This window comes from Phascolarctos cinereus, unplaced genomic scaffold, assembly GCF_003287225.1.
Source record: "Phascolarctos cinereus isolate Bilbo 61053 unplaced genomic scaffold, phaCin_HiC Scaffold_4;HRSCAF=312, whole genome shotgun sequence".
NCBI lineage: Eukaryota > Metazoa > Chordata > Mammalia > Diprotodontia > Phascolarctidae > Phascolarctos > Phascolarctos cinereus.
Genome location: NW_027555847.1, coordinates 483,002,637 through 483,029,086, shown reverse-complemented (window position 1 = coordinate 483,029,086; position 26,450 = coordinate 483,002,637). Strand labels below are relative to the sequence as shown.

At 34.9% G+C, this 26,450-nt stretch overlaps 1 protein-coding gene across 1 annotated transcript in view; it reads left to right on the top strand.

Annotated features, from left to right (window-relative positions):
- Window positions 1–26,450, top strand: part of SNTG1 (syntrophin gamma 1) — a 489,887-nt gene that overhangs the window by 342,599 nt on the left and 120,838 nt on the right. Inside the window, 2 exon segments of the mRNA XM_078151780.1 lie at window positions 5,124–5,240; window positions 9,176–9,247. Coding sequence (XP_078007906.1) covers window positions 5,124–5,240; window positions 9,176–9,247 — 189 coding nt within the window.

The window sequence follows — 26,450 nt, the reverse complement described above, 5'->3', positions numbered from 1 at the left end:
GTGACCCAGATCCAAGCATGGGCAAAGCAAGAAAATGCTACACCAGCAAAAAGATCCCTGCAATCAGCCACTTGTTTCCCCCTCAGTCTGTGTATCAGACGTTCTGGAAGCAGCCGCCATCCTGGGGCGGCAGGCAGGGCTGGGACTGGGACCACGCTTCTCTCTTACCACAGTCACAGCTTTTCCTACTGACATTCTAAGTTGTCTTTGGCATTTGCGTGTTGAGAAGTCTGGAAGCTGCCACAGCTGTCCTCTGAGCCCTGCTCCAGGTTCACTGAGGCCTGTTTTTGTTGTTGTTGTTGTTGTTGTTATTGTTGTTGTTGTTGTTGTTTTAGTGAGGCAACTGGGGTTAAGTGACTTGCCCAGAGTCACACAGCTAGGAAGCATTATGTGTCTGAGGTGATATTTGAACACAAGTCCTCCTGACTCCAAGGTCAGTGCTCTATCTACTGCTCCACCTAGCTGCCCCCCCACTGAGACACGTTTTGCTTATGTACCCACACCAAACTGGGTTCTTTTCCCAGCCAGGCATGATAGATCTTTCTAATTGCCCATCCAGATTGTCTTGGGCTGGAAATTTAATTCATTCTGTCTTTTTTGTGGGTTCTGCTGCTCTAGAATTTGTTTAGAGCCATTTTTTTACAGGTATTTGGAGGGGTTTGGGGGAGAACTCAAGCAAGCCACTACTTTCACTCCACCATCTTGGCTGCCCATTTTTTTCATTCTGGAAAAAAGTGTTGATCTTCTAACCCACATTTTATTACCATTCTTTTTAGATCATTTCTCAAACTTCATGCAAAATTACATTCAATTTGATTAAGCATATGTGAGAGAGATTCTCTCATATTCTCTAATGTTTCCACATTCAACAACATACCAATAGGAAGCTGATTGAAGGCAAAGTGGAGCAGATACCCTCAAGGAGCTTGTAATTTAATTAGCTATGCAAAATGCTCACATGAAATAGACTAAAAAATAACAATCTAAACAGACCTCCCATGTGTTAGAGTCCTCAGCCCACTTCCTCCTTGTGCCTTCCCCCTAGTACAAACAAATTCAAATTCGTACCCCATCTGCTGCTAATTATGCTGGCATCAAACTATGTTCACTGACTTCTCCCCTGCCACTCTCTTTCATTTAACAAACATTTGTTTAGCTCCTACTATGTTAAGAGGTATTAGATGTTATTAACCTGCCCCAGGCAGATATAAGGAACTCTAAAAACCATTACGATCAGATATTTATATCATAGTCTTCAGAATGTTGATATTGCTCCTAGGGGATTAGGGAAACATCCAGTGCTGGTAACTTCCCCCCCAAGTCCACAGGACACAGTTGTCTGTCCATTCATGGCCCTATAACACACTCATCCTATGCTCAACATGGAATTAGCTCTGAGGACCCATATTTAGATACACTCCTGTTTCATTTTCACTGCCTTTCATTTATTTCCACCTTGTACATTGTCAACTTGTCTATGTTATTTTCTTGCATCTCTCACCACATTCTATTTCACTCAGTTCAATGGACACTCTCTACTTCATTGTTAACATACCCAGGTCCTACTTCCCATATTCAATAACTAGTTGCTCAATTTTTTTTTTCCATTGATAGGACTCATCACCAGATTACCTTGCCTAACCAAACAGTACCTTAAAGCTTTGTGAAATAATTAAGGATTTCATGAAGTAGTTCTTGTTGCATCTTTTCTTTCTAATAAACTCATCTTTTCATGACCCATTACTTGAGATATTTTTTACCATCCTTCACCACTGTTCCCTGATCTTTCAGTGCATCCCTCTTTCTCACCCTTCCATTATTCTATTGAGAACATCCCAAAATAGTATAATCATTAATGCTTTTTGTCTAAGTAGACTCCCTCTAACCACCCTAGTCAGAATAAAATTCATAGGGACTGCATAATCACCTTCCCATATAGGGAATATAAATTGTTTGAACTTGTTTAGCTGTTAGTGATTTCTTACTTATATTTACTTTTTTATACTTCTCTTGAGCCTTGTGTTCAAATGTTAAGTTTTCTATTAAGTTCCGTTTTGTTTTGTTTTGTTTTTTTCATCAGGAAATTTGAAAGTTCTCAGTTTCATTAAATATCCATTTCCCTCCAGTAGGATTATATTCAGTTTTGCTGGGCAGGTTATTATTAGTTGTAATCCTATATTACCTTCTGGAATAGCATATTCCAAACCCTTTGCTCCTTTATACTGGTTTCTACTCAATCATGTAAGATATTGAATGTACCTCAAGAGTATTGAATTATTTCATTCTGGTTCTTTGCAACATTTTCTCATTTATGTAGGGGTTCTGGATTTTGGCTATAACATTCTAGTTTTCATTTTGAGATTTCTTTGAAGTGTTGACTGGTAGTTTCTTCATATTTTTTTTTCTTTTCCTTCTGGTTCTAAGACATCTAGTAAGTTTTCTTTATAATTCCTTGAAATACAATGTCTAGACTTTTTTTGTTCATGATTTTTAGGTGGTCAAGTGATTTTTAAATTATCTTTCCTTATTCTTTTTCGTTTGAGATATTTTACATTTTCTTCTATTTTTTGTCTTTTGATGTTTTATTGTTTCTTGATGTCTCATGGAATCATTAGTTTCCATTTGAATAATTCTAATTGTTAAGGATTTACTTTGGTATTGTTTGTACCTTTTTTTTCCACACTGTTCTCTTTTCATAATTTTCTTGCATTAGTTCTTAGTTATTTTCCAAATTTATGTGCTACCACTCTTATTTGATTTTTAAAAACATTTTTTGCTTTTTTATCTCTACCTTCTTACCTCTATTTTCTACTCTTCTAGGAATTTTGTTGGCCTTCTATACCATCTGCATTTTTCTTTGAGGCTTTGCTTATAGTCTTCTGTGTTTATGGCTTCAGCTTCCCTGTAACCATAATAGTTTTTATGGCCAGGTTATTTGTTGTTGCTGTTGTTCATTCATGTTTCCAGTCTACTTCTTGACTTTGGAATTTAAGTTAGTATTGGCTTCTGCTCACTTTGGAGGTTGGGAGGATGCCTGGTCTGAGCTTCTGTCCTGTCTTTTATATCCTTCTTCTGCTTTCATTTCTCAGTCTGGGGACTTGTAGATTTTTTGTACTTCCAAAGTGAGACAGGGAGACGTCCATTTACTGCTTGCCTACTCTGAACATTCCTGACCTATTTTGTGTTTGTTGACTTGAGTGTGATTTGGTTTTTATAGACTGCTGCTAGACATAGTCAGTTACCCTGTTGAAAGGTTCTGTGGGTTCAGAATGACTGAACTGCTGTCTCTGCATTGGTTTTCTCCTTCTGCCCTGGTTTATTGTACTACAGGATTATGTGTGGGGATAAAGTGATTCTTCATTCTTTTCTTGGGCTCAGAGTCACATAACTATTTTTTTTCCTGTAGTTTGTACCTTGCTCCTTACATAGATAGGGCCCTTGCTCCCTCAATTCTATGCCCATTTTCTCACCCTGGAATTATGACCCAGAACTGGGAAATGGATGAGAAAGCTGCCAGGTGTCACTCACCTGATTTTACGCTCCTGGCCATTCCCCAACTCAGTGTCTACAGATCTCTTTCTTCTTAAGCTACCCTGTGCTGAAAAAAAAATGCATCACTGGGACTTTTTCTTGGTTTTCCACGTCAAGTTTTATTCTGGTACTCTAAAAATTTTTGTAGGGGAAGATGTGAAGGGAGGTAGGGCAAAACTGTTAACTCTCTGCCATCTTGACTCTGCTCCTTTTCCTCATATTTCATCTTTTGACAATTATCTGCCTGTTTCCAAAATCAGCCCAGGAATTCTCCAGTTTAGCGTAGTGAGGCTGTAACTGGTTTGGAATACATAACTAAATTTCAATCTCTTTGAATTGCAAATTACTTGAAGGAAAGAACATTTTAGCTAAGAATTCCCTTGAACATGGAGGCATCACAAAATACCCAGTTTTCATTCTTTAATCAGTGTAGTGCCATGATCCATTTGGCATGGATCAATGATCTACATGAGCATCCTTTCATGTGGCTTGTTGATTGCTCTGTTCTACCTACCTCTTATGCAACATAGGACTGGTCACCTCAATAAGTACTTGTTAAGTGATAGATTGGATAGTTAGAATGTGCTGCTTCTGGGAGGCATTGTTAATAATAATTGTAATAACAATAAATCAACAAGCATTTATTAAATGTTTAGTATTCACTAAGCATTATGCTAAGCAGTGTGGTTATGGAAAAGGGCAAAAATAAAAATATGGTTCCTGTCCTCAAAGAGTTTAGATACTGTGAATTATAACTGGCATTATTACATCACTTTCAAGTTTAGAAAGAGCTTTATATAAACAATTCATAGCTGTCACATGGAGAGGAAAAAAAGAGTGGTTTGTTTTCAGTTATTCCATTGCCATAAATATATCAATATTAGTTTAAGAAGCAACATATTATGTTATAGTGTATAGGAAACTGGCCTTGAAATCAGGACAACCTGGGTTTAAGTTTCACCTCTGATCCATAGCAGCTCTTTGACTCTGGGCAAGTAACTTTTCAGTTCTCTAGGCAAATTCTAAGACTATAAGTTGAAGAGAAGATGCCAATGATACATAAAAAAAAAGTTTCCTCACCTGGGAGTTCACCACACCAATGAAATTAATCTCAGGTCTAAGCCCTGTTGCTACCTAAATTTAAGAGCAGTAAATAATGTGGCAGTTTCTCATCTTGGATAAGCAAAATCATCATATATCTGAGCATCTCATGTCCATACTGAGATAAGGGAGGCTATCAGCTTCAAATGGGAAAGATAGAAAGGTAATACAGAAAACCTCAGGGAAAGAGAACATATGTAACAGGCCTTCATTTCATTCATTTTGTTTTCCTTATAGGAATTCTCAAGCCATTCTGATCTTGGGTTGAAAATGTTTGAAAATTTTAGTCTATGTTTTTGTTTTTATAACGGCCATCCTTCTCATGTGCAAAGGAAAAAATAATTTTCAACATGTGGCTATTTTTGTCATTTTAATTGAAAATGATTAGTAAAAAAAATCAGAATTAGAATTACTTTACCATATTTGCACAACAGATTCTAATGAAGATAAACTCATGTGACATTAGTCAACATTATTAATTTTCCTGCCAGATAGTCTACATGGGCTGGACTGAAGAACGAGAACAAGATTCCCTTCAAGATCGGAAGTATACACCAAAGTTTTTAGCACTGAGAGGCTCTTCTCTTTATAAATTTCTGGCACCTCCAGTAAGTATATTTTCTTACATTTTAATTTTTACTAATTTTTTTCTGCCTAATCTTCAGAAATTGATCCTATACTTAATTTATTTCTGTTACTAAATATAGATGAGAACCATTGTAGTATAGCCTAAGAAAAGCTGTCCTCAGAAGTTGGGTAGACTTAGCTGTCTGTCCTGCTTTTGAGACATCTTAGGTGTGCAACTATCAGCAAGTCACTTAGTTTTCCGGTGCTTCAGGTAATTCTCTAAGACCATAATTTGTAGAAGAGTTGCTATGCTCCATTGGTAGAATTCCAGGGGGCCTTAGGATCTTCCCAAAATAATGAAATCATAGATCCAGACTAAAAAGAAAAAAAGAGAAACAAAGTATATGAGGAATAATTGAACGAACTGGTCATTTTAGTCTGGAGACTAGAAAACTCAAAAAAATAGCTATCATGAAGTATCTGAAGGCCATCACATAGAGGAAAGATTCAACTTCTGCTCTTTGACTCCAGAGGCTAGAACCAGGAACAACGAAATGGGTGAAAGTTGCAAAGGGGCAACTATAAGCTTTGTGTCAGGAAAAAAAAATCCAATAGAACTGTCCAAAAGCATAATGGGCTCCTTAGAGAAGTGCTAGTTTCCCTGTGCTTGTTGGTTTTCAATCAGAGGGTGGATAATTACATTCTGGGTATGTTAAAATAAGGATTCTTTTCTGGTATGGTTTGGATTAGCTATCTCCTGACCTCCTTTCCAATTCTCGAATTATATGATTCCGTAAAAGAAGGAAAGAAGACAAGAAAGAGAAGGGGAAGGAAGGAAAGAGGAAAAGAATGAGGAAAAGAAGAAAAGTAGAGAGGGAGAGAGAGAACAGAGAGAGGGAGAGAGAGAGAGAGAGAGAGAGAGAGAGAGAGAGTGAATATGGTGAGAGGAAAGAAAAAAAGAAAAAGAAAGTTATGTGATAACTTTATTACCTATTCAAAAGGAATAACAAGTTGTACATAATGGATTTGCAGTTCCATGTTCAGTCACCTTTTTTTTATTGTATTCTGTTATGGAAATGCTTGTTTTATTACATAAATTTAAATTAAAATAAATATTTTTAAAAAGAAAAACATAAATGTAAAGAAATAATTTAAAGAGTCCAAAATCTGCCCTAAAGAGCTTTCACTCTGGAATTGAACTGTCCTGAATTTTTTTCTTAATTTTGGTAACTCATGAAAAATCTAAAACTACTATTTTTCACATTGCAAACCTTAGAAACAATGATAGTGTTCAACCTGTCACCTCAGGATTCAGTTATGGTCACCAACACAACGTAAAAATTACATAATGAGATGCTATCAGAGCAAGATCATCTATTAATGTTGTGTCTGAGCGTTAGATAGAAGAGTGCATGGAAAGAGGAACAAAGGAAATGTGTACAATGATTTTATTAGCTCAGGTTTCTGATTGATCAGTACATTTACAAATAATTCGTGCCACAGGAGAATTTTAAGGATGTTTATTAAATTACCTTGAGGGTACAAAGCTGAGGCAATAAGAAACAGATAGAATAAGAAATGTTTTTAAAAAAAGAATAGGAAAAGTATTTAATTTTAATGGATAAATTTCCATAGAAATAGTATAGATCAAAGTTTAACAATCACTGGTCAGTCAGCCAGTATATAATAGAACTTATTTTGAATATTTTGAATATTAATTATTTTCCATACCCATACCTTATTCTTGTCTGGCAAATTGAAAATATCAAACCAGCCTTGTGTTTTAATTTGCATTTAAAGTACATCTGTTGTTATTAGTTAACCAAACAAAGCATTTCTACATTGTGAGCATATCCTTCTTAACAAGGGGCATCTCAGTATCAGCAAAATTCACTACCCTGGTCATTTGATTTCTGAGGGTATAAGGCGTCCATTAGAACTGTGAGGGACAAATGGGTAGGCATCTCCTGCATAGGTTATCCTCACCATTTACCTTGCTGATTCTGCTGTTTGAAAGGTTATGGAAGGGAGAGATGAGCCTGCTGTTATAAAGTTGAAGCATGTATCCTTCATGGAGATAAGATTGTTATACCCAAAGCTGGAACCTGAAAAGCATTTGATATCCATGCATGATGGTTAGCTACCACAGTATTATCTTTATAACACCATACTTTAGGTCAATTGTGAGTTAAAGCAGCTTTTTCTGGGCTCTCCTAGAAATCCAACTACCATCAAAAGGCTATTTCCAAGGGAAATTATAAGTTAGACCCTTCCAATAATAGAATCTGAGTTAGCTCTAACTTTAATAGCCTTCTCTGACCCCTAAAAAAGAGGAATTGAAATCATTTTAGACCCCTTGACCAATCTCTAAACTACTAAAATTATGCTTATATAAGATGTAAAGTATTTCTTTATATAAGATAATCATCTTCAAATTATTGGTGTACTAATTATGCTACAGTAAGAAAAAAACTATTGATTTTCATGAATTTAATATTTTTGAGCCCTTGATAGAAATAGTTTTCTTAAATAGATAAAGCTCTATGTTTGTTCACTTCATGATGAACTCTTCTATAATTCCTTGCTTTGTTTACCAGGGAAAGGAAGGAAGAAGAGAGAAAGTAAGAAAGAAAGGAAAGAGAAAGGGAGGGAAGGAAAAATGGAAGAAAACTAAAACTTCACAGATTATTTGTGAAACATCATTAATTGTTGTTTCTGAAGTACTTAGGAAATTTAATGCCTTCCCAATATGCATTTAAAATATGCAGACAAAATGCCCTAAACCACTATTGATTAGAGAAATGCACATTAAAACAACACTGAGAGACCACCTCTTACCTGTCAGATTGGCTAGCCTGACAAAAGAAAAATGACAAATGTTAGAAGGAATGTGGGGAAATTGAGACACCAATGCACCTTTGGTATAGTTGTGAATTGGTCTAAGCATTCTGGAGAACAATTTGGAACTACATCCAAAAGGCTATAAACTGTGCATATCCTTTGACCCAGAAATACTACTACCACGTCTGTATCACAAACAGATCAAAGAAAAAGGAAAAAGACATCTTTTTACAAAAACATTTTTAGCAGCTCTTTTTTGTGGTGGCTTAAGAATTAGACATCAAGGGGAGGTACATTAATTGGGGAATGGCTGAACAAGTTGTGGTATATGATTGTGATGGAATCCTATTGTGCTATAAAAATTATGAACAGTACGCTTTCAGAAAAAAATTCTTAAAAGAATTACATGAACTGTATGTGAAGTGGGATGAACCAGGAGAACATTGTACACAATAACAACCATATTGTATAGATGTCAGTGGTGGAAGACTTAACTACTTTGATTAAGACAATAATCCAAGACAATTCCAAAGGACCCATGATGACAAATCCTATGCACTTCCAGAGAGAAAGAAACTGATAAATTCTGAATGTAGATTGAAGCATAACTTTTTGTTTTAATTTCTTTATTTTTAATAGTTTATACATTTTTTTCCCAACATGGCTAATATAGAAATATATTTTGGGTGACTTCACATGTATAATCCATATCAAATCACTTGCCTTCTCTAGGGGGAGGTGAGAGAAGCTTAAGGGAGGAAGAGATTTGGAACTCAAATTATTAAATTATTTTTAATTTTTACATGTAACTAGGAAACATTTAACAAAATAAATAAAAAGTATTTTTAAAAGTTTTCAAAGAATAAAATAAAACATGCAGACACATTAGACCTTTTGCCAGTGACAAGTGATAAAGTATTTTTTGAAGGTGTGGAAAGGAAATTGAGTAAGAAAAAGTAGTAATAAAGAAACAAAAACTTCAACATACTGATTTCTGTAAGCATTTTTGCAAAAAGTCAGGACAAAATTAATCTGTGGAAGTCTCTATGAATAAACATTTTGTGATTAGAGGAATTAAAAATGAATTATATTTCTAACAATTATGATATTACCATGTAATTTTCTCATTTTAAAGGTAACCACTTGGGACTGGACAAGAGCAGAAAAAACGTTCTCAGTTTATGAGATTATGTTTAAAATCTTCAAGGTATGAAAAATAAATGTAAGATTTATTTTTTTAATGTTAGCAGTATATATATGTATTAAGCACAAAGATATTCTTAAGCATTATAGAAAGAACATAAGTAAGACCAAAAAAAATTGAACTTGACCTCAAGAGAAATGGCTACTTAATGGACATTCCCAACTCTATATTTTACTATAATCATTGATGGGCCAGGACAGTATTTATTGAACTATTTATAGTGGAATTAGTTTGCAGATAGGTCCTGAAAAGAAACTTAGGCCATTAAATCACCTGTTTTGTTGTTATTGGAGTGGAGAGAAACTGGAGTCAGGGAGACCATTGGAAGACTACAGTAGTCTAGGCAAGAGGGATTAAGGGCCTCAACTAGTGTGTTAACTGTGTGAATAGAGAGAAGGAAATATGTACAAGAGATGCTGTGAAGATCAGAAAGAAATATGTGTCAAAATAAATATAAGCAAGCAGAATGTCCAAGGTGCCAAAATTTCCCGTTTTTCCAACCAGTCATGCAGCCATGCATCTTATAGCTTCTAGAATCCCACCAATAGAATATAATCTCTTTAAGGGCATGGATCATGGCATTTTTGTCTATATCATTAACAGCTAGAGTAGTGTGGGATATGTAGTAGGCACAAAAGATTGATTAGGATAACTCTTTCCCCCTACTTTAGCCAATGACCTTTAAGTACCAATCCAAGCTAGTAAGAATATAATTTTTAAAACAATTTAAAACAGAGAAATCAATCAGCAAGAATTCACAAGGTGCTAAAAAGAGTTTGAATTATTTTGTTTAAATTAATATTTTTTCTAATTCTACAAAAGGTATACGCTATATTAACATTTCTACAGCATTTTAATTTAGTTTCCTCATAACAACTGTGTGATATACATAATGAGAATATTATTACCTAATTTTACAGGTAAGCAAATTGAATCTCAGAATCTTGTATGAATTGCATGGTCATACAGCTAGGAAAATGTCAGAGTGGGAATTGGAATGCAAGTCTTTCCTAGCTCAGTCTTCTTTTTGCCACATTAATACAATTCCATAATTCACTCTGGTGTAAGATAGATGAACTTTGTCCCTAATAAGGCAATTTTCAGTAAACTATTCACTCTACTTTTAACTCCTTATGTTCTGGAAATAGGTTCTTTGAATAGGCAAGAACTAAGTGGTCCAAAACTGTAGAAAAATAAAACTTGTTACAATACATTTCATGGTGGTGGTGGGGGGGGAGGAGGGAAACAATTCAAAGAGAAATAAAAGTTTTGACAAATACTATGAAACAAAGGGTTTTTTGATATCTACATCATTGCCCTGGTTTGAAAAAAGTTAAGTAGAGAAAGAAGCCATTTGGAAGCACTGCAATGTATTTTTCAGAAATGTATTTTCTAACAATGTACTATAATCCAAATATAATGATAATACTAATAGTTAACATTTATATAGTGCCTTAAGTTTTGTAAAACACTTTCTCACAATCACTTGTGAATTAGGTACTCTTATTATCCTCATTTTACAGGTGAAAAAAAAACTGTGGTTGAGTTAGGTTAAGTGATTTGTCCAGGGTCAAATAGCTGGTAAGTATTTGAGGCAGATTTCTTTCAACTCTGGTCTCCCTGATTCCAATCTAGCACTTTACCTAGTACACCACTTAGCTGCCTAACAAATAAAATGAGTGTTGTAGAACACAACATATGATGAAGCTGAATATTTATTCCATAAAAAAAACTCTTTATGAAGGAAGATACTGCAGTCATTACGAAATCTCACATTAAAGGCAGTACCTACTACATATGTAGGCATTAAGTTAAATAACTAAATCCAAATGTTTTCCATAAATTTCTGAATAAGTGAAATTGTGCCTTCATAAGAATAAATATTGTAAAACAGTTTAGAGCTCTAAACAATTTATCATTTTTAGAATGAATAAAACTGCTTATCTTTAAGTATTTAAATTCATTTAACAAACATATAGCTTTTCAACTATTTTTCCTCTGATAAAACTAAGATAAATTAATTATTTTTTTTTTTGTTTGGTCATTTTAGTTCGTTTGCTCACCTTTTTGTATTGCCATGTTGGCTCAGAGATATCTCCTATATGGTCTAATACCCATTTCTGACAGTTGCCATAATAAAATGATTTACCTATCCCTGTCAGTGATAAAAAGATGGATTCTGGAAAGCTTTAGCATCCCTTCATTAAGCATTATGAGTCATAAACATTTTCATAGTTTCATGACTTTGCTTTAAAACTATATTTTCAGACTTAGAGTGATGAGTTCCTATGTTTAATGTCCAGTGTCTAAAGTAATGCTTGCTTTCACCAACCCTAAAATCAGAGCTTCAAAATTTTCCTAACTCTATCTAGTGTCCTAATATTTATTAAATGAGTCTGTACTCAGATTTCCAAAATGTATGTGACTTTGATTATACCCTTTCTTACTTGTTTCCTGTCCAGATTCAAAAGTCCTCATCATTTCAGGTTGTCTTTGCATGTTCAATGTCCATTCCCTTGGTCATGCTTGTTGCTTTCCTTTGGACCTCTTTCACTTCTGTTATATCTATTTTAAGGAGTGGTGATCACAACGGAGCTACATTTAGTACATGACAAAGCTTGCCATTTCATAAATGTAGTTTGGATTTTTTCCCCTGTAAATTCATTTCCATTCACATGCCCATGGAAAGCATCATCTGTGGGTTTGTTTTCCTGTCAGTTCATGTCATTTTATAGGATTTTATTGCTCCTTAACCCCCTCCATTTTTTATTTTACCCTATAACAAAGTTTTGTTTTCCATGCAGATTTTACTCTCAAGGACCTTATTTATTCAAATATTAATGTCTACTCCCAAAAAGGAATCCTTGTGCTCTGATTTTTTCATTCAAAGAAGCCCACTTTCTCCTTCCTCTGATTTCCAGACTCGATGTTAGTTTCTTATCCACGATAAAGCACCTTCAATCAAATAGTGCATCAACTTTTATTTTGAAATGTCATGTCCTACAGAGTTGTCCATGTTTAGTTCTATTACCTAAAAAGGAACATACAGCAAAGGTGAGAGGTTGGATTTTCAGTGACAAAAAGTTAAGTTTGATCAAAAGAAAGTTGATGTGATTACACATGGTATTTCTTTTTTTAATTTCATTTTCTTTTTAAATTAACAAGCATCTATCTTCTCTCTCTCTCTCACCCCTCCCCAATTTAAAAGAAAAATAAAACACATGTAACAAATGTGCATAGTCAAGCAAAACAAACCCCTACATGTCCACATTCAAAAATGTATGTCCTATTATGTGTCTTGAATCAATCCCCTCATTGCCCTCAAGTGAGTAGCATGGATCATATAAGTCCCCTGGAATTATGGTTGTCCATTGCCTTAATCAAGCATCTTAAATTTTTTAAGGTTGTTAGTCTTTATAATGTTGTTATGTATAATTATTTTCATGGTTCTGCTCAGTTCACTCTGCAGCAATTCATACAAATACAATTCATACAAAGGTTTCTTTAAATACATCCCTTTTCTTATTCCTTATGGTACTATCTTATTATAATTTATCCAACCATTCCATAACTGATGGGTACCCACATAGTTTCCAGTTCTTTTGCCATCACAATAGAGCTGTTACAAATATTTTCCTTTATATAGATCCTTTTTTCTTTTCCTTTTTTTTTTTTATCATTTTGGGCTTATAGACTTATGCTTTGTCAAAAGTTAGGGAGGTTTTGGAGAAATAGAAATATTGATGAATTATCTGTAAATCTGTGAATTGGCATAGCCATTCTGGACTATGTGCATAGTGTTTCCAAATGACTACAACTTAGGACAATGTTACATGAGATTTGACAATGTGACTAATATATTTTTTTCATCAAATGAATGGCCTTTCATCAATGTGTATCTTTAAAGTATCCTAACATATGGCCATACCCACAAGGTACTGAGCCAAGTCAGTGTAAAACTGGAGATATAAAAACAATGGGTATTCAGGCCTGACTATAAAAGACTAACATTTACAAGAAAACACCTTCATAATTAGAGCTGTTTAAAATTAGAATGGGATACCTAGGGAGAAAAGGGGTTCACTCCTATTAGAATCTCTTTAAGTTTAGTGTGAATTGCAAAAAAAGATTATGATTCAAGTAAAAAGTGGATCACACATGGATTGAAACAAATCAATGTCTGGAATTTTATTCAGGGGTGGGAAACCTGTGGCCCTTTGACTGAATCCAAAATTCACAGAACAAATCCTTTTATTAGGTCCTTTAAAAGTCAAACAAACCAAATAAAAACCAAAGATTTATTCATTTATTAAGAAGAAAATCTCTTTGTGACATGCCTCTCCATCAACCTTAAGTTATCAGGGTTGCTTAGGTACCATTGGCAAAAGCAGTTTTATAAATTTATAAACATTGCAAAAAAAAATGACAAAACAGATGCAATGCAATCTGATTTAGAAAATAGAGGCTAAAATCCTGATAGAAATATGGATAGGGGGAGGGCCTGTGATTTCTTTAGCATAGGGAACTCCCAGATTAGGAATCTACCTCTTCTAATACAGGTTTACACCTTCTCTATAGGTTATTTCCCTAGAGAATTGATTAGGTCAGCTGTTGCCGTTCAGTTGTTTTTCAGTTATGTCTGACTCTTTGTGAACACATATTGGGTTTTCTTGGCAAATATATTGGAGTGATTTTCTATTTCCTTCTCCAACTCATTTTACAGAAGGGGAAACTGAGGAAAATGGGGTAAAGTGACTTGCCCAGGGTCACACAGCTAGTAAGTGTATGAGTTGAATTCAGAAAGATGAGTCTTTCCTACTCTAGGCCCACCATTTTATCCATTCTGCCACCTAACTGTTCTTGTCTAGGTCAAGTAGAGAAGTTAAGTGACTAGCCCAGGGTGATATAGCTACATGTGTTTCAGGAACAGGACTTGAATTAGGTTTTCTTGTCTCCCAGCCTCTCAATCCAGTATGCCACATTTTGTGGTAGCTCACATTTATATAACATCTCACAATTTGCAAACCATTTTCCTCACAACCCTGTGGGTTGTGTAGAATATTGTTATTATATTAATATATTGAAGGATGCATTAAAAGAGTCTCAAAGATTTTAAGTGATTTACCTGTGGTCCACCTGATAAAAGAAGTAATGTTTAAACACAGGTCTCATGCCTCTAAATGTAGTACCCTTTTCAGTATAATACTTCTTTTTACCATTATCTTTGAATGTTAAAACAATTTTAATTGGAATACTAAATCTATTTAAACATGCCTATTATACTGCAATCATCTTATTTCTTTCAACAAAACAAGTAAGTGAACTATTTAAAATTCCTTCCCTGTCAATGACAGCTGATCCTTTTTGTTACTTCAAAAAGTAGATGTGAACAGAAATTTGATATAAGTAGATCTTCTTCTTCAAAAAAGACATTTTTCTTTTTTTAAACTTGGATTCTCAAAGGAGGTTAGGTGTTCGTATCAGGGAGTCAGTCTTCAGTACCATTCACTTAGCTCCTATAAGAATATTCTTTGTGGACTTATCTCATTATCTTTCAGGAGCTACTGCTCCCATTGAATTGCAGTTGACAATGCTTTCATGTTTTTTCTTTGAAATAAGTGATATGAAATTTTCAGGCTATTTCCACTGAGACTTGGTTATAGTACAATGCACATTAAGAAACAAAGGGAAAATTAAGCATTTATAGCTCATTAAGACTATATCCCTCTTTTGTCTCAAAGTGTTTATCCAAAAGAATTGAAGTAGGCAATAGGAAATTTTTTAGAACATCCTAGTGATTGGTTCTCAATAGATATTTATGCACCTCTGACATCCTGAATATTTGAATACTGAAATGGTTGTGTTGTTATTACTGCAAGTATTCATTTCACATGTAAGCTAGGTAGGACAATGGATACAATGCTGGGCCAGAAGTCTAGGAGACCTGAATCCAAATCTAGCATCAGACACTTAGTAGCTGTGTGACCCTGGCCAAGGCACTTAACCCTTTTTCCCTCAATTTGCACAACCATAAAATGAGCTGGAGAAGGAAATGGCAAACCACTTCCATATCTTTGTCAAGGAAAGCCAAAATGGGGTCACAAAGTATTTGACATGAAAAAAAAAAAGAATTGGACATGACTGAAAAAACAGAACAACACAAGATCATTCACAGGTTCATCCCAGCCTTCTTGTGCATTATAATTAATATCTATGTTCTCCCAGGATGTATGATTTCATTGGTTTGTGGAAATTTCCATCAATGAAAGTCTAGAATTTAGGACTGTAATTTGTGGTCTCAGATAATTGTCTCTGACACTGAGAGATTAAGAGGATTGTTGAGTGTCATGTAGCTAGCATGGGTGAGAAAAGGACTTCATCTTATGTCTTCATGACTCCAAGGCTAGCCATCTAACTGCTCTTCCACCCTGTGATACCTCCCTTTAACCTTACATAGATTGTCTGCAAAAAGCCTTAGAAGCTTTGCTGTAGATCTTTTAGCATTTAGGGGATACTAATGTATCACATGGTCTGTCCTGATGTTACCTGTGGCATCACTTGGTAGGAAACAAAACTTCTGCCACTACATTATCTTTTAATATGTGATCTGCTGTCTTTTAAAAAATATATTTTATTAATGCATTTTGATTTATCAATAATCACTTCCATATGCATTTGAGTTTAAAATTTATCTCCCCCTTCCTCCCCACCACCCTCCCCAAGACGACGCACAATCTGATTTAGTCTTATACATTTACATTCCTATTAAACATATTTTCACATTAGTGATGTTAGAAGTACAAATTAAAACCAATAGGAGGAACCATCAGAAAGAGGAAACAAAACTCAATAGAGGAGGGAAAAAAATAGCAATTCAACTTCCATAGTTCTTTCTTTGGATGTGGATAGCATTTTCCATCATGAGGTCTCTGGAGATGTCTTAGATCTTTGTATTGCTAGAAAGGGTTAAATTTATCAATATTAGTCATCTCATAATGTGGCTGTTATTGTGTACAACGTTCTCTTGGTTCTGCTCACTTCACTCAGCATGAGACCATACAAGTCTTTCCAGGTTTTTCTGAAGCCAGCCTGTTCATCATTTCTTATAGCACAGTAGTATTCCATTACATTCATATACCACAATTTGCTCAGCCATTCCCCAATTGATGGGCACCCTCTCAATTTCCAATTCTTTGCTACCACAAAAAGAGCTGCTATGAATATTTTTGTACATGTGGGTTCTCTTCCCATTTGTATGATCTCTTTGGAATATAGCCCTAGAAGTGCTATTGCTGGGTCAAAGGGGTGATCTGCTCTCTTACTCCACTATTGTTTGTACTGAGTCAGCAGGATTTGTTGAGGACTCACTCTACATTTGCACACTTTGAATTACACAATTTATACATGTCTCACCATTTGCATACCCACTATTGAGGCACAGAGGACTAGATAATTGTGCAAAGGGTCACAATAGAAGAGCTCAAAGACCTAAGGATCCCACATCCTGAAGTCATGCCATCATTTGTCCTTTATAATGGATACTAAAATCTTATCCAATAGGAATGTTATTTCCATCATGGTTTGGGTACTGTGAGAAATTTTTGTCTAGTTCAGTGAAGTTTTTTATTTTTGTTTTTGTTTTTCTTGCCAAACCATGAGAATTTATTGGCCTATTTTTACCTTATTTAATTTAATTGTTATTGTCCACATGTGGGTGTATTACTTTTTGGAACTGGATTGCCTAATGATATATAAAAGATTCATTTAAGACCTGGTATATTTTCAGTTGATAGACACCTTTCCTTTTATTAATCTTCAGATTTTGAGTTCCAAATTATCTCACTCCCTCCCACCCCTCCCTCACTCGGAAGGCAAGCAATTTGACAGAGGTTATACATGTGTAGTCATGCAACACACATTTCCATGTAATTCATTTTGTGAAAAAAAAACAAAAAAAAACCCCATGAAAAATAAAGTAAAGAAAAAAGCACCTTTCATCTGCATTCAGGCTCCCAGTTCTCTCTCTGGAGATGGACATCACCTTTCATCATAAGTCCTACAGAATTTTTTTGGATCATTGGTTGCTGAGAATACCTAAATTATTGATAATAGGTCATCATACAATATTATTGTTACTGTGTACAATGTCCTCTGGTTCTACTCATTTTACTTTGCATCAGTTCATGTAAGACTATCCATGTGGGTTTTTTTTTTGGGGGGGTGGGGGCTAGGCAATGGGGTTAAGTGACTTGCCCAGAGTCACACAGCTCATAGGTGTTATGCGCCTGAGGCCAGATTTGAACTCAGGTCCTCCTGAATCCAGCGCCAGTGCTCTATCCACTGTGCCACCTCACTGCCCCTTATCCATGTTTTTTTCTGAGAGCATCAGGCTCATCGTTTCTTAAAGCACAATAATATTCCACCACAGTCATATGTAACAGCTTGTTCAGCCATTCCCCAATTGATGGACATACCCTCACTTTCTAATTCTTTGCCACCACTAGGAAAGCTGCTATAAATATTTTTGTACATATAGGTCCTTTTCCTTTTTGTTTTTTATCTCTTTCGGACACAGATTTGGTCAAAGCATATGAATGGTTTGGGCACAATTTCAAATTGCTCTCCAGAATGCTTGTATCAGTATACAACTTTACCAATAGTATATTGGTCTTTTAATTTTCACACGTCCTTTCCAAGATGTGTTATTTTCCTATTCTGTCATATTAGCCAATCTGACAGGTGTGAAGTAGTAGCTCAAAGTTGTTTCAATTTGCCTTTTGATTTAAAGCGTTTTTTCATATGACTATATATAGCTTTGATTACTTTGTCTGGAAACTTCCTGTTCATATCCTTTGATATCAATTTATCAATTAAGCAATGGCTCTTATTTCTACAAATTTGACTCAGTTTTCTCTATGTTTGAGAGATGAAGTCTTTCTCAGAGAAACTTATGGTGATTTTTTCACAGTAATGATTACCAAGTATGTTATTTCCCTTCATCCTGTTTTTTCCTGTTTATCCTACTTTCTCTCTCCCTTTACCCAGTCCATTTTCAAAAGTCTTTTGCTCCTCATATTTATCTCCTCCAAACTGTCCTCCCTTCTATCAGTTCCCCCCATTATCCCCTTCCCTTTCTATTTTCCTCTTTGATAAGATATATTTCTACACCCAATTGAGTGTATATATTGTTTCCTCTTTGAGGCAAATCTGATGAGAACAAGGTTCATGTACTCTCCTCCCAGTTTCCAATATTTTCAACTCCAGTATAAAATCTATTTCAGGCTTCTTTTATGTCAGATAATTTATCCCATTCCAATTTTCCCTTTCCTCTTATCCCAGGGAAGTCTTCTTTCCCTCGATTTTATTTTTTAAAATAATCATAGCATCACATTCAGCTCACACCTGCGCTTTCTGTCTATATATACTTCTATTTTCCCTAATAATGAGAAAGATTTTAGGAGTTAATAATATCATTTTCCCATATAGGAATATAAACAGTTTTACCTTATGAAATCCCTTATGATTTCTCTTTCCTTTTTTACCTTCTTATGCTTCTTTTGCATCTTGTACTTTGAAAGTCAAATTTTCTATTCAGCTTTGGTCTTTTTAATCAGAATTGCTTGAAAGTCCTCTATTTCATTGAATATCTATTTTTCTCCCTGAAAGATTATATTCAGTTCTGCTAGGTAGGTAATTCTTGGTGATAATCATTTGTCTTGTAGACTATCATATTCCTACACTTCCGATTTTTTTAATGTAGAAACTGCTAAATTGTGGTTCATCCTCACTGTGGCTCAATGATATTTGAATTGACTCTTTCTGGCTGATTGCAATATTTTGTTCTTGACCTGGGAGCTCTGAAATTTGGCTACAATATTCCCAGGAGTTTTCATTTGGGTATCTCTTTTAGGAGATGATCAGTGGATTCTTTCAATTTATATTTTACTTTCTGGTTCCAGAACATCAGGGCAATTTTCCCTGATAATTCCTTGAAAGATGATGGTTAGCCTCTTTTATTGATCATGGCTTTCAGATAGTCCAGTAATTTTAAAATTCTCTGTTCTGGATCTATTTTCCAGATCAGTTTGTTTTTCCAATGAGATATTTCAAATTTTCTTCTATATTTTTTCCATTCTTTTGATTTTGATTGTTTCTTGATGTCTCAAAAATCTTTAGCTTACACTTGCCTAATTCTAACTTTCAAGAAATTATTTTCTTCAGTGAGTTTTTTGTACCTCCTTTTCCATTTAGTCAATTCTACTTTTTAAGGAATTCTCTTTAGTAAATTTTTTATGTTTTTTTTTTTCCATTTCACCACTTCTGCTTTTCAAAACATTCTTCTCTTCTCTGATTTTTGTGCCTCTTTTACCATTTGGCTTATTCTGTTTTACAGTGTCATTTTCTTCTGTATTTGTGTGTGTGGGTGTGGGTGTGTGTGTGCCTCTTAGCAAAATGTTGACTCTTTTCTTCATGATTTTCTTGCATTACTGTCATTTCTTGTCTCAATTTTCCCTCTATCTTTCTTGCTTGATTTTTAAAATCCTTTTTCAGCTCTTCCATGGCCTGAGACTAATTCATATTTTTTTTCTTTGAGGCTTTGGATAAAGGAATTTTGACTTTATTGTCTTCTTCTGAGTGTGTTTTTGTCACCATATAAATGTCAGCTGGTCAACATAATAACTTTCTATGGTCAGGATTTTTCCCCCATTGTTTCCTCATTTTTCTAGCCTATTTCTTGACTTTTAACTCGCTGCATAAGTGGGACTCTGCTTCCCAAGTGAAGAGGGCACTGTCTCATTTTTTTTCACAGCTGTTTTCAGAGGTATTTCTGGGTACTTGTAAGTTTTGGGCTCTTCCAAGGTGGTATTATCTTGGGACAGGTGTGTTTTACTACCCTCTTGTACTGTGCACTGGTTTGTGAATGACCACAAGCACTCTCTTCAACTTTGGAACTGTAACCAGAGTCTCTGTTCCTCTGTGGTCACAAGCTCTGCTGTGCTGCTGCTTTTTCTCAAGCTGGGACCAAGACCCAGGACTGTAACCCAGATCCAAGTATAGGTAATGCAACATTGCCCTTGGTGTCAGCAAAGGAACCCTATAAATCTACTTCTCACCCACTGTACAATCCCCTTACCATCTATGGGTTGACAAGTCTGGAAATTGCCACTGTTGCCACTGACTCAGTCGTCTCAAGGCCTGCTTCTGGTTTGCTGGGGCTGGGTCTGAGTTGGCACAGCCTGCTCTGGACTGTACTCCTTCCTCACCCTAGTGCAACACACTTTCCTTTCTTGGGCTGGAAAACTGTTTCATTCCATCCTTTTTGTTTAGAGTCATTATTTAAAGGTATTTGGAGGGGTTTTGGGGAGAGTTCAGGCAATTCCCTACCTTTACTCCACCATCTTGGCCCTACCTCATGATATACTCCTTTCAATACCCTTTATTTCAAATTAGGATTATTCAATTTGACTTTTTCCTTTGGGCTCATACCAACAACTATTTTCTTTCAAAATGTTTTGTCTGTACAAGAAACAAAATTGCTATAAAGAAGACCTCAAAATGAAACGTGAAGGCCAACAAGTCAATAAATTAAGCTTGTTGCTTCCTCTAACTTATTTCTTCTATTCCCTTTTGGGGACTGTTCTCAGATATGCTATTCACCTGTGGTGGTGCACAGCCTAAGAAGAGGTAGGAAAGTAAACTTCTACTAATAAAGAGGTAAAATCAAGGCAAGTAAAATGCCTCATTACTTTGGATTTAATAGCTTGAGTCCATAAAAAAAATAACCCTAGAGTTCAATTAAATCATATTATGGCAATAGTGAAATTCTTTTTAAGTATTTCTTCAGTGCTGTAAAAGTATTTTGCCTCTCCATTACTACTTTCTTTATATAACCTCCAACTGATTTCACAGAGACCAAACATTTTTATTCTCAATGAATATATTTATTTCCATAGACAAATACAAATTATCAACTGTATTCTTCCCTTACCAAGTATATATTACTCTGCTTTAATTTGGGTAGGGATAAATATCCATGATAGAAATATTGCAAATATTATCTCATTTTATCCTCAAAACAACCCTGGAGGGGTAGGTGCTATTATCTTCATTTTATGGTGGAGGATACTGAAACTGAGGGAGGTGGTTATCCAAGAATCCCACAATTAGTAGGTATCTGAGGCTGAATTTGAACTCAGGTCTTCCTGACTCCAGGATCAATGCCCTATCAACTGCAACGGATAGCTGTCAAAGGGGTAAAAACAATAAAAAAAAATCTGTACTTTCATTGCTATAGAGAACATTTTAATCTTAGAGTTGCTGCCTTAGTGTATTGAGAGGTTAAAGAATTCTCCAGGGTAAAAAAAGCAGCATATATCAAAGGCAGGACTTGAACCCAGGTCTTCCTGGCTTCAAGGCCAGCTATCTGTGCATTATATTATGTTAGCTCTCTGCTTTAATTTGATATTTAATTACTTGTCAAATCTCAATCTATGAGGCTATTATCTTTTTATAAGCTCATTAGCCAAGACTAAAGTGATTTTTATTTGCATGGTTTCACAATGAACAATGACATCTAGACTGATTCTATGTTACTATTCAGTCACTCTTAATTCCAGCCAAACTGACTTACTATCTACTGTCTCTGACTGACATTGCATTTCCCAGCCCTGTGCTTATGAAAAGATTGTTCCCCACACCTAGAGTGTTCTCTTTCCTTACCTCTACCTCTTGAAATCCATAGCTTCCCTCAAGGCTCAAATCATGTATTACCTCCTCCCAGATGCCTTTCTGATCACCTCTCCAACCTAGTTATTAGCACTCCCAAACTCAAATTGTTTTAAATTTATTTTGTGCATATTTTATATTCACTCATCCTAATGCATGTTGTTTCCCTCCATTAGAATATAAGTTCTTTGAGGGCTGGGACTATTTTCATTGAGTCTTAGTTTTTACCATGCCTGGTACAGTGTCTGCTACATAGTAATTGTTTGATAAGTGTTTGATGATTTGAATTGAATTGAATTCCCTAGGTGATGTCAATTATTGGCATAGCATCTTAAGATATTCACTTTATAATTATATTAATCCAATATTTTTGTTTTATTTTTTTCCAACATTTTCTGAATTGTCAGGCTTTCTAGCATCCATAAAAAACTGGAAGAAATTTATAATGGTACAAGTGAACATCTGTTGTATTGAAGCTTTCATCACATGTGCCACAAGACAGTCTCTTGAACAAGTTCCAGATATTTAAAGAAAGGATTAATTGGATTGCTTTGGAAATAGGGTTGCAGTTGGTTGAGTGTCTTTGTGACTCTGGAAGAAGCTTCATTTCTGTGGAAGATATTTTTGGAATGAGATGAATCAGTTTCAGTTAACATCAAATGGGTGTGGCATCAAGCTCAATTTCATACAATACTCACCATAAAAAGAAGCATAGGGACTGTCTCAAAGAACTGAGTTGTAATTATTACTTAGTAATCCTTTGTGACCTTGAAAAGTATTCAATAGCATTCTCCCCCCGCCAGAAAAAAAAGGTGGTGTGTGAATGTATGTGAGTGTGTGTTTGTGTGTGTAGGTTAGATCTTTAAAAAAAAAACCTGACATATTTGCAGGGTCTTTATCCCATAAAGAGTCTGTGCCTGAGATAAAAATAGAGCCCTCATCTGTTGACTCCCAGGGCAGTGCTCTATCTGCTACCCTCCATTATGAGAACCTTTTTGGAGAGTAGTAATTTTCTCCATCATTAGCACTTCCTACACTTTGCTAATCCATCTGTTAAATCTGCATGCTAGTGGGGGAAAGAATAGGCTATTCCATAGTAATATGCTTTTAAAAATAAAAAGAATTTTATGTCATAGATAAAATTTTCTGTTCTAGAGATTGCTATAGTAACAACAATTTAAGGACTTTTAATCAAAATAAAATTCTCCCATATTTTGCATTCCTGTGCAACAGGCAGAGTTTAAAAAAAGAACAACAACAAAGCTTTAGGTTTGCATTATGCAGACTGTTTACAATGAAATATTAAGGGATTAGCCCAACATTAAATTTTGAAGGAAATACTTCAAGAGGCTTAATTTGGACTGTTTCAAATACTACAAAATATTAAAACATTATTAACATGTCAAAGAATTAAAATAAAGCAGAAATGTATTTTTAATTTTGTCTTAAGGTTGCTGCTTAGACAATGAACTATTGTTTGTAAAATTTGCCATTCTGAGCTTTCTTCTCATTCTCTGAAAAGGAAATCAAGTTGAGTCTGTGGAATTGTATGGTCAGAGGTGTTTGAAGGAAACTGTAGTGACAGAATGTTACTAGCCTCTTTTTCTACCTCTGCCCATGTTCACAAGAGCACAGCCCTACATCTCCTTCTAGTAGATGGATGCCAAATCCCCAGCTATAACAATAGAGGGACTTTCTGGAAGTAGCAATTCCAAAGCTATAGGATGAATAGAACTGAAGTTCAGGCTACAGCCAAAAGGAGGAAAAAGTATGCATGTAATTCTATAATTCCAAAGTATATTTGACTTTTAGATTTAGGATATAAAAATCTCTAACTGATAATACATCTTTCATAGGGTTATAAGAAAAGGAGAGAGTATCAATAATTTGAACAAGGGAGTCCATTTCTACCATCTAGTCATTCATCACCATAATTTTCTCTCCTTAACTTCATCCCCACTTCACAGTCCTATAGCTCTCTTACTGATATAGTCATATATACCCTGCCCTACATTAAGTAAGATTTAGGGGTAGTGAAAAGATGAGGAAAATATTTTTTGCTTCTTAAAATATCTCAGGAATATGCGATTTCTCATTTTTCCTTTGGAGCCCATTCTTGCTACATGGTCAGTTCTTTTTTGGTGATATATGTACTAAATAATATATCATGTCATTTCACAAACAGCCTTAATGTGTATTCCTACTACACTTGGTATTATTTATAGCTGTGATTGATCAAAAGTTACAGAAGTCTATCATTTGTGGTCATATAGGATATCTCAGAGAATACAGGGGTTAAAGAGATGGTCTTTTGAGACATCAAGTTGTAGGAGACCACTGTAAAGCACTATAGAGTTTCCCAAATACCATCCAGTATGATCTTCCATTACTAAAGACTGGGACAAAATCCCATCAGATTTGTCCATCTGATTTGTCCAAGCCCTACATCCTGTTGGACCTACTAGAAAGGATGTCCCTCCAGCTTCATTTTCCCCATTAATAACTTGAATACATGTGTAGCATCTAAATGTAGATAAAGTATTTTCTTCACGATCCCATTATGGTAAGTAGTGCAATTATTAAACCCATTTTGTAGATGGGGAAACTGAAGCTCAGAGTAATTGACTGATACATATATATGTGTGTGTGTGTGTGTGTGTGTGTGTGTGTGTGTAGATATTATATATATGAATGTATATATATGTGTGTGTATATATATATGTATAGATATAGATATAGATATATATATGAATGTGCATATATATATATATATATGAATGTGCATATATATATATATGAATGTGCATATATATATATGAATGTGCATATATATATATATATATGTATATATATATATATATATATATAATACAGCTAGGAAGTGATGAAACTGGGCCTGTAACCTAAGGCTTCTGATTCAATGTCCATGACTTTTCCACCTTACCATGCAATACAGCTGGATTTCATAGTAAATTATGTTACTATAAAATAGTACATCTTTTTAGCAAGAAAAATAGAAAACAGTCTGCTTCTACAGAAAACAGTCTCTGAGAACCGGCCTATTTTATTCCCAGGTTTTATCTGAGGATATTCCTAATTAGTTCATTGATTATTCCCATAAATATTTATGCAGATTAGAAAACATACATGAAACTTGTGGTTTAAGGCAGCTTCTCCATTGTCCTTTATTTCCCCCAGCAAATCATCTGTGATCTTCTTCATTCTCTTGCTTCTTCTCCCTAATGCCCCCTTTTTCATATTTCAAAATGTTATCCCTGAGATCCTATAAAATGGTCTTGCATCCTCATTTTATACGTTCTATACATTTTATACATAATCAAGTCCATCACCTCTGTGCAGCTTCATTTTCTAAATTACCATTTATCTAACTTTATATATCTAACTTTCTCAGTTAACACCTTGTGTATCAAGGAGGTACAGTCCAAGTATGGTAATTCTAAGATTGTTTGTCAATGAGTCAATATTCAAAATCATAGAATGAATAATCTTTAAATGCTAATAACAGAAACACAATTACTTCTAAATCAACACTGGTTACGCTTTATTTTAAATAAGAGATGATAACTAAATTCTTGTGGTGGAGTATATATTTTTATTGTGAGAAATAAGTTCCTGAACCATTTTTTTTTTGTATAAAAATTTTGTTGACCCAGTATTTTTGCAGGCTATCCCAGCAGAATACCCATTATTGCAGCTTCTACCATTCTGTAAAGACTTCAAGTATAGGTCTTAGTAATCAACCATATCTGCCTTTCTTTCTTCTTTCTTTCTTCTTCTTTCTTTCTTTCTTTCTTTCTTTCTTTCTTTCTTTCTTTCTTTCTTTCTTCATTCATTCATAGTTTTCAACATTCACTTCCATATAAGATTTTGAGCTCTAAATTTTCTCCCACTCCCTCCCCTCCCCAAGATGGTATGCTATCTGATATAGATTATATGTATACATTAATATTAAACATATTTTCAAATTAATTATATCATAAAGAAGAATTAGAACCAATGGGAGAAACCATGGGAAAGAAGAAAGAGAGAGAGACAGAGAGAGAGACAGAGAGAGAGAGAGAGAGAGAGCGAGAGAGAGAGAGAGAGAGAGAGCGCAATGCTTCAATCTGCATTCAGACTCCATAGTTCTTTTTCTGGATATGGATAGCATTTTCCATCATGAGTCTTTTGGAGCTGTCTCAGATCCTTGCACTGCTCAGAAAAGCTAAGTCTATCAAAGTCTATCATCACACAATGTTGCTATTACTGTGCACAATGTTCTCCTGGTCCTGCTCACTTCACTCAACATCAGTTCATGTAAGTCTTTCTAGGTTTTTCTGAAGTCTGCCTGCTCATACTTTCTTTTGGCTCAGTAATATTCCATTACATTCATTAACCACAAGTTGTTCAGCCATTCCCCAATTGATAGGCATCCTGTCGATTTCCAATTCTTGGCCACCACAAAAAGAGCTGCTATAAA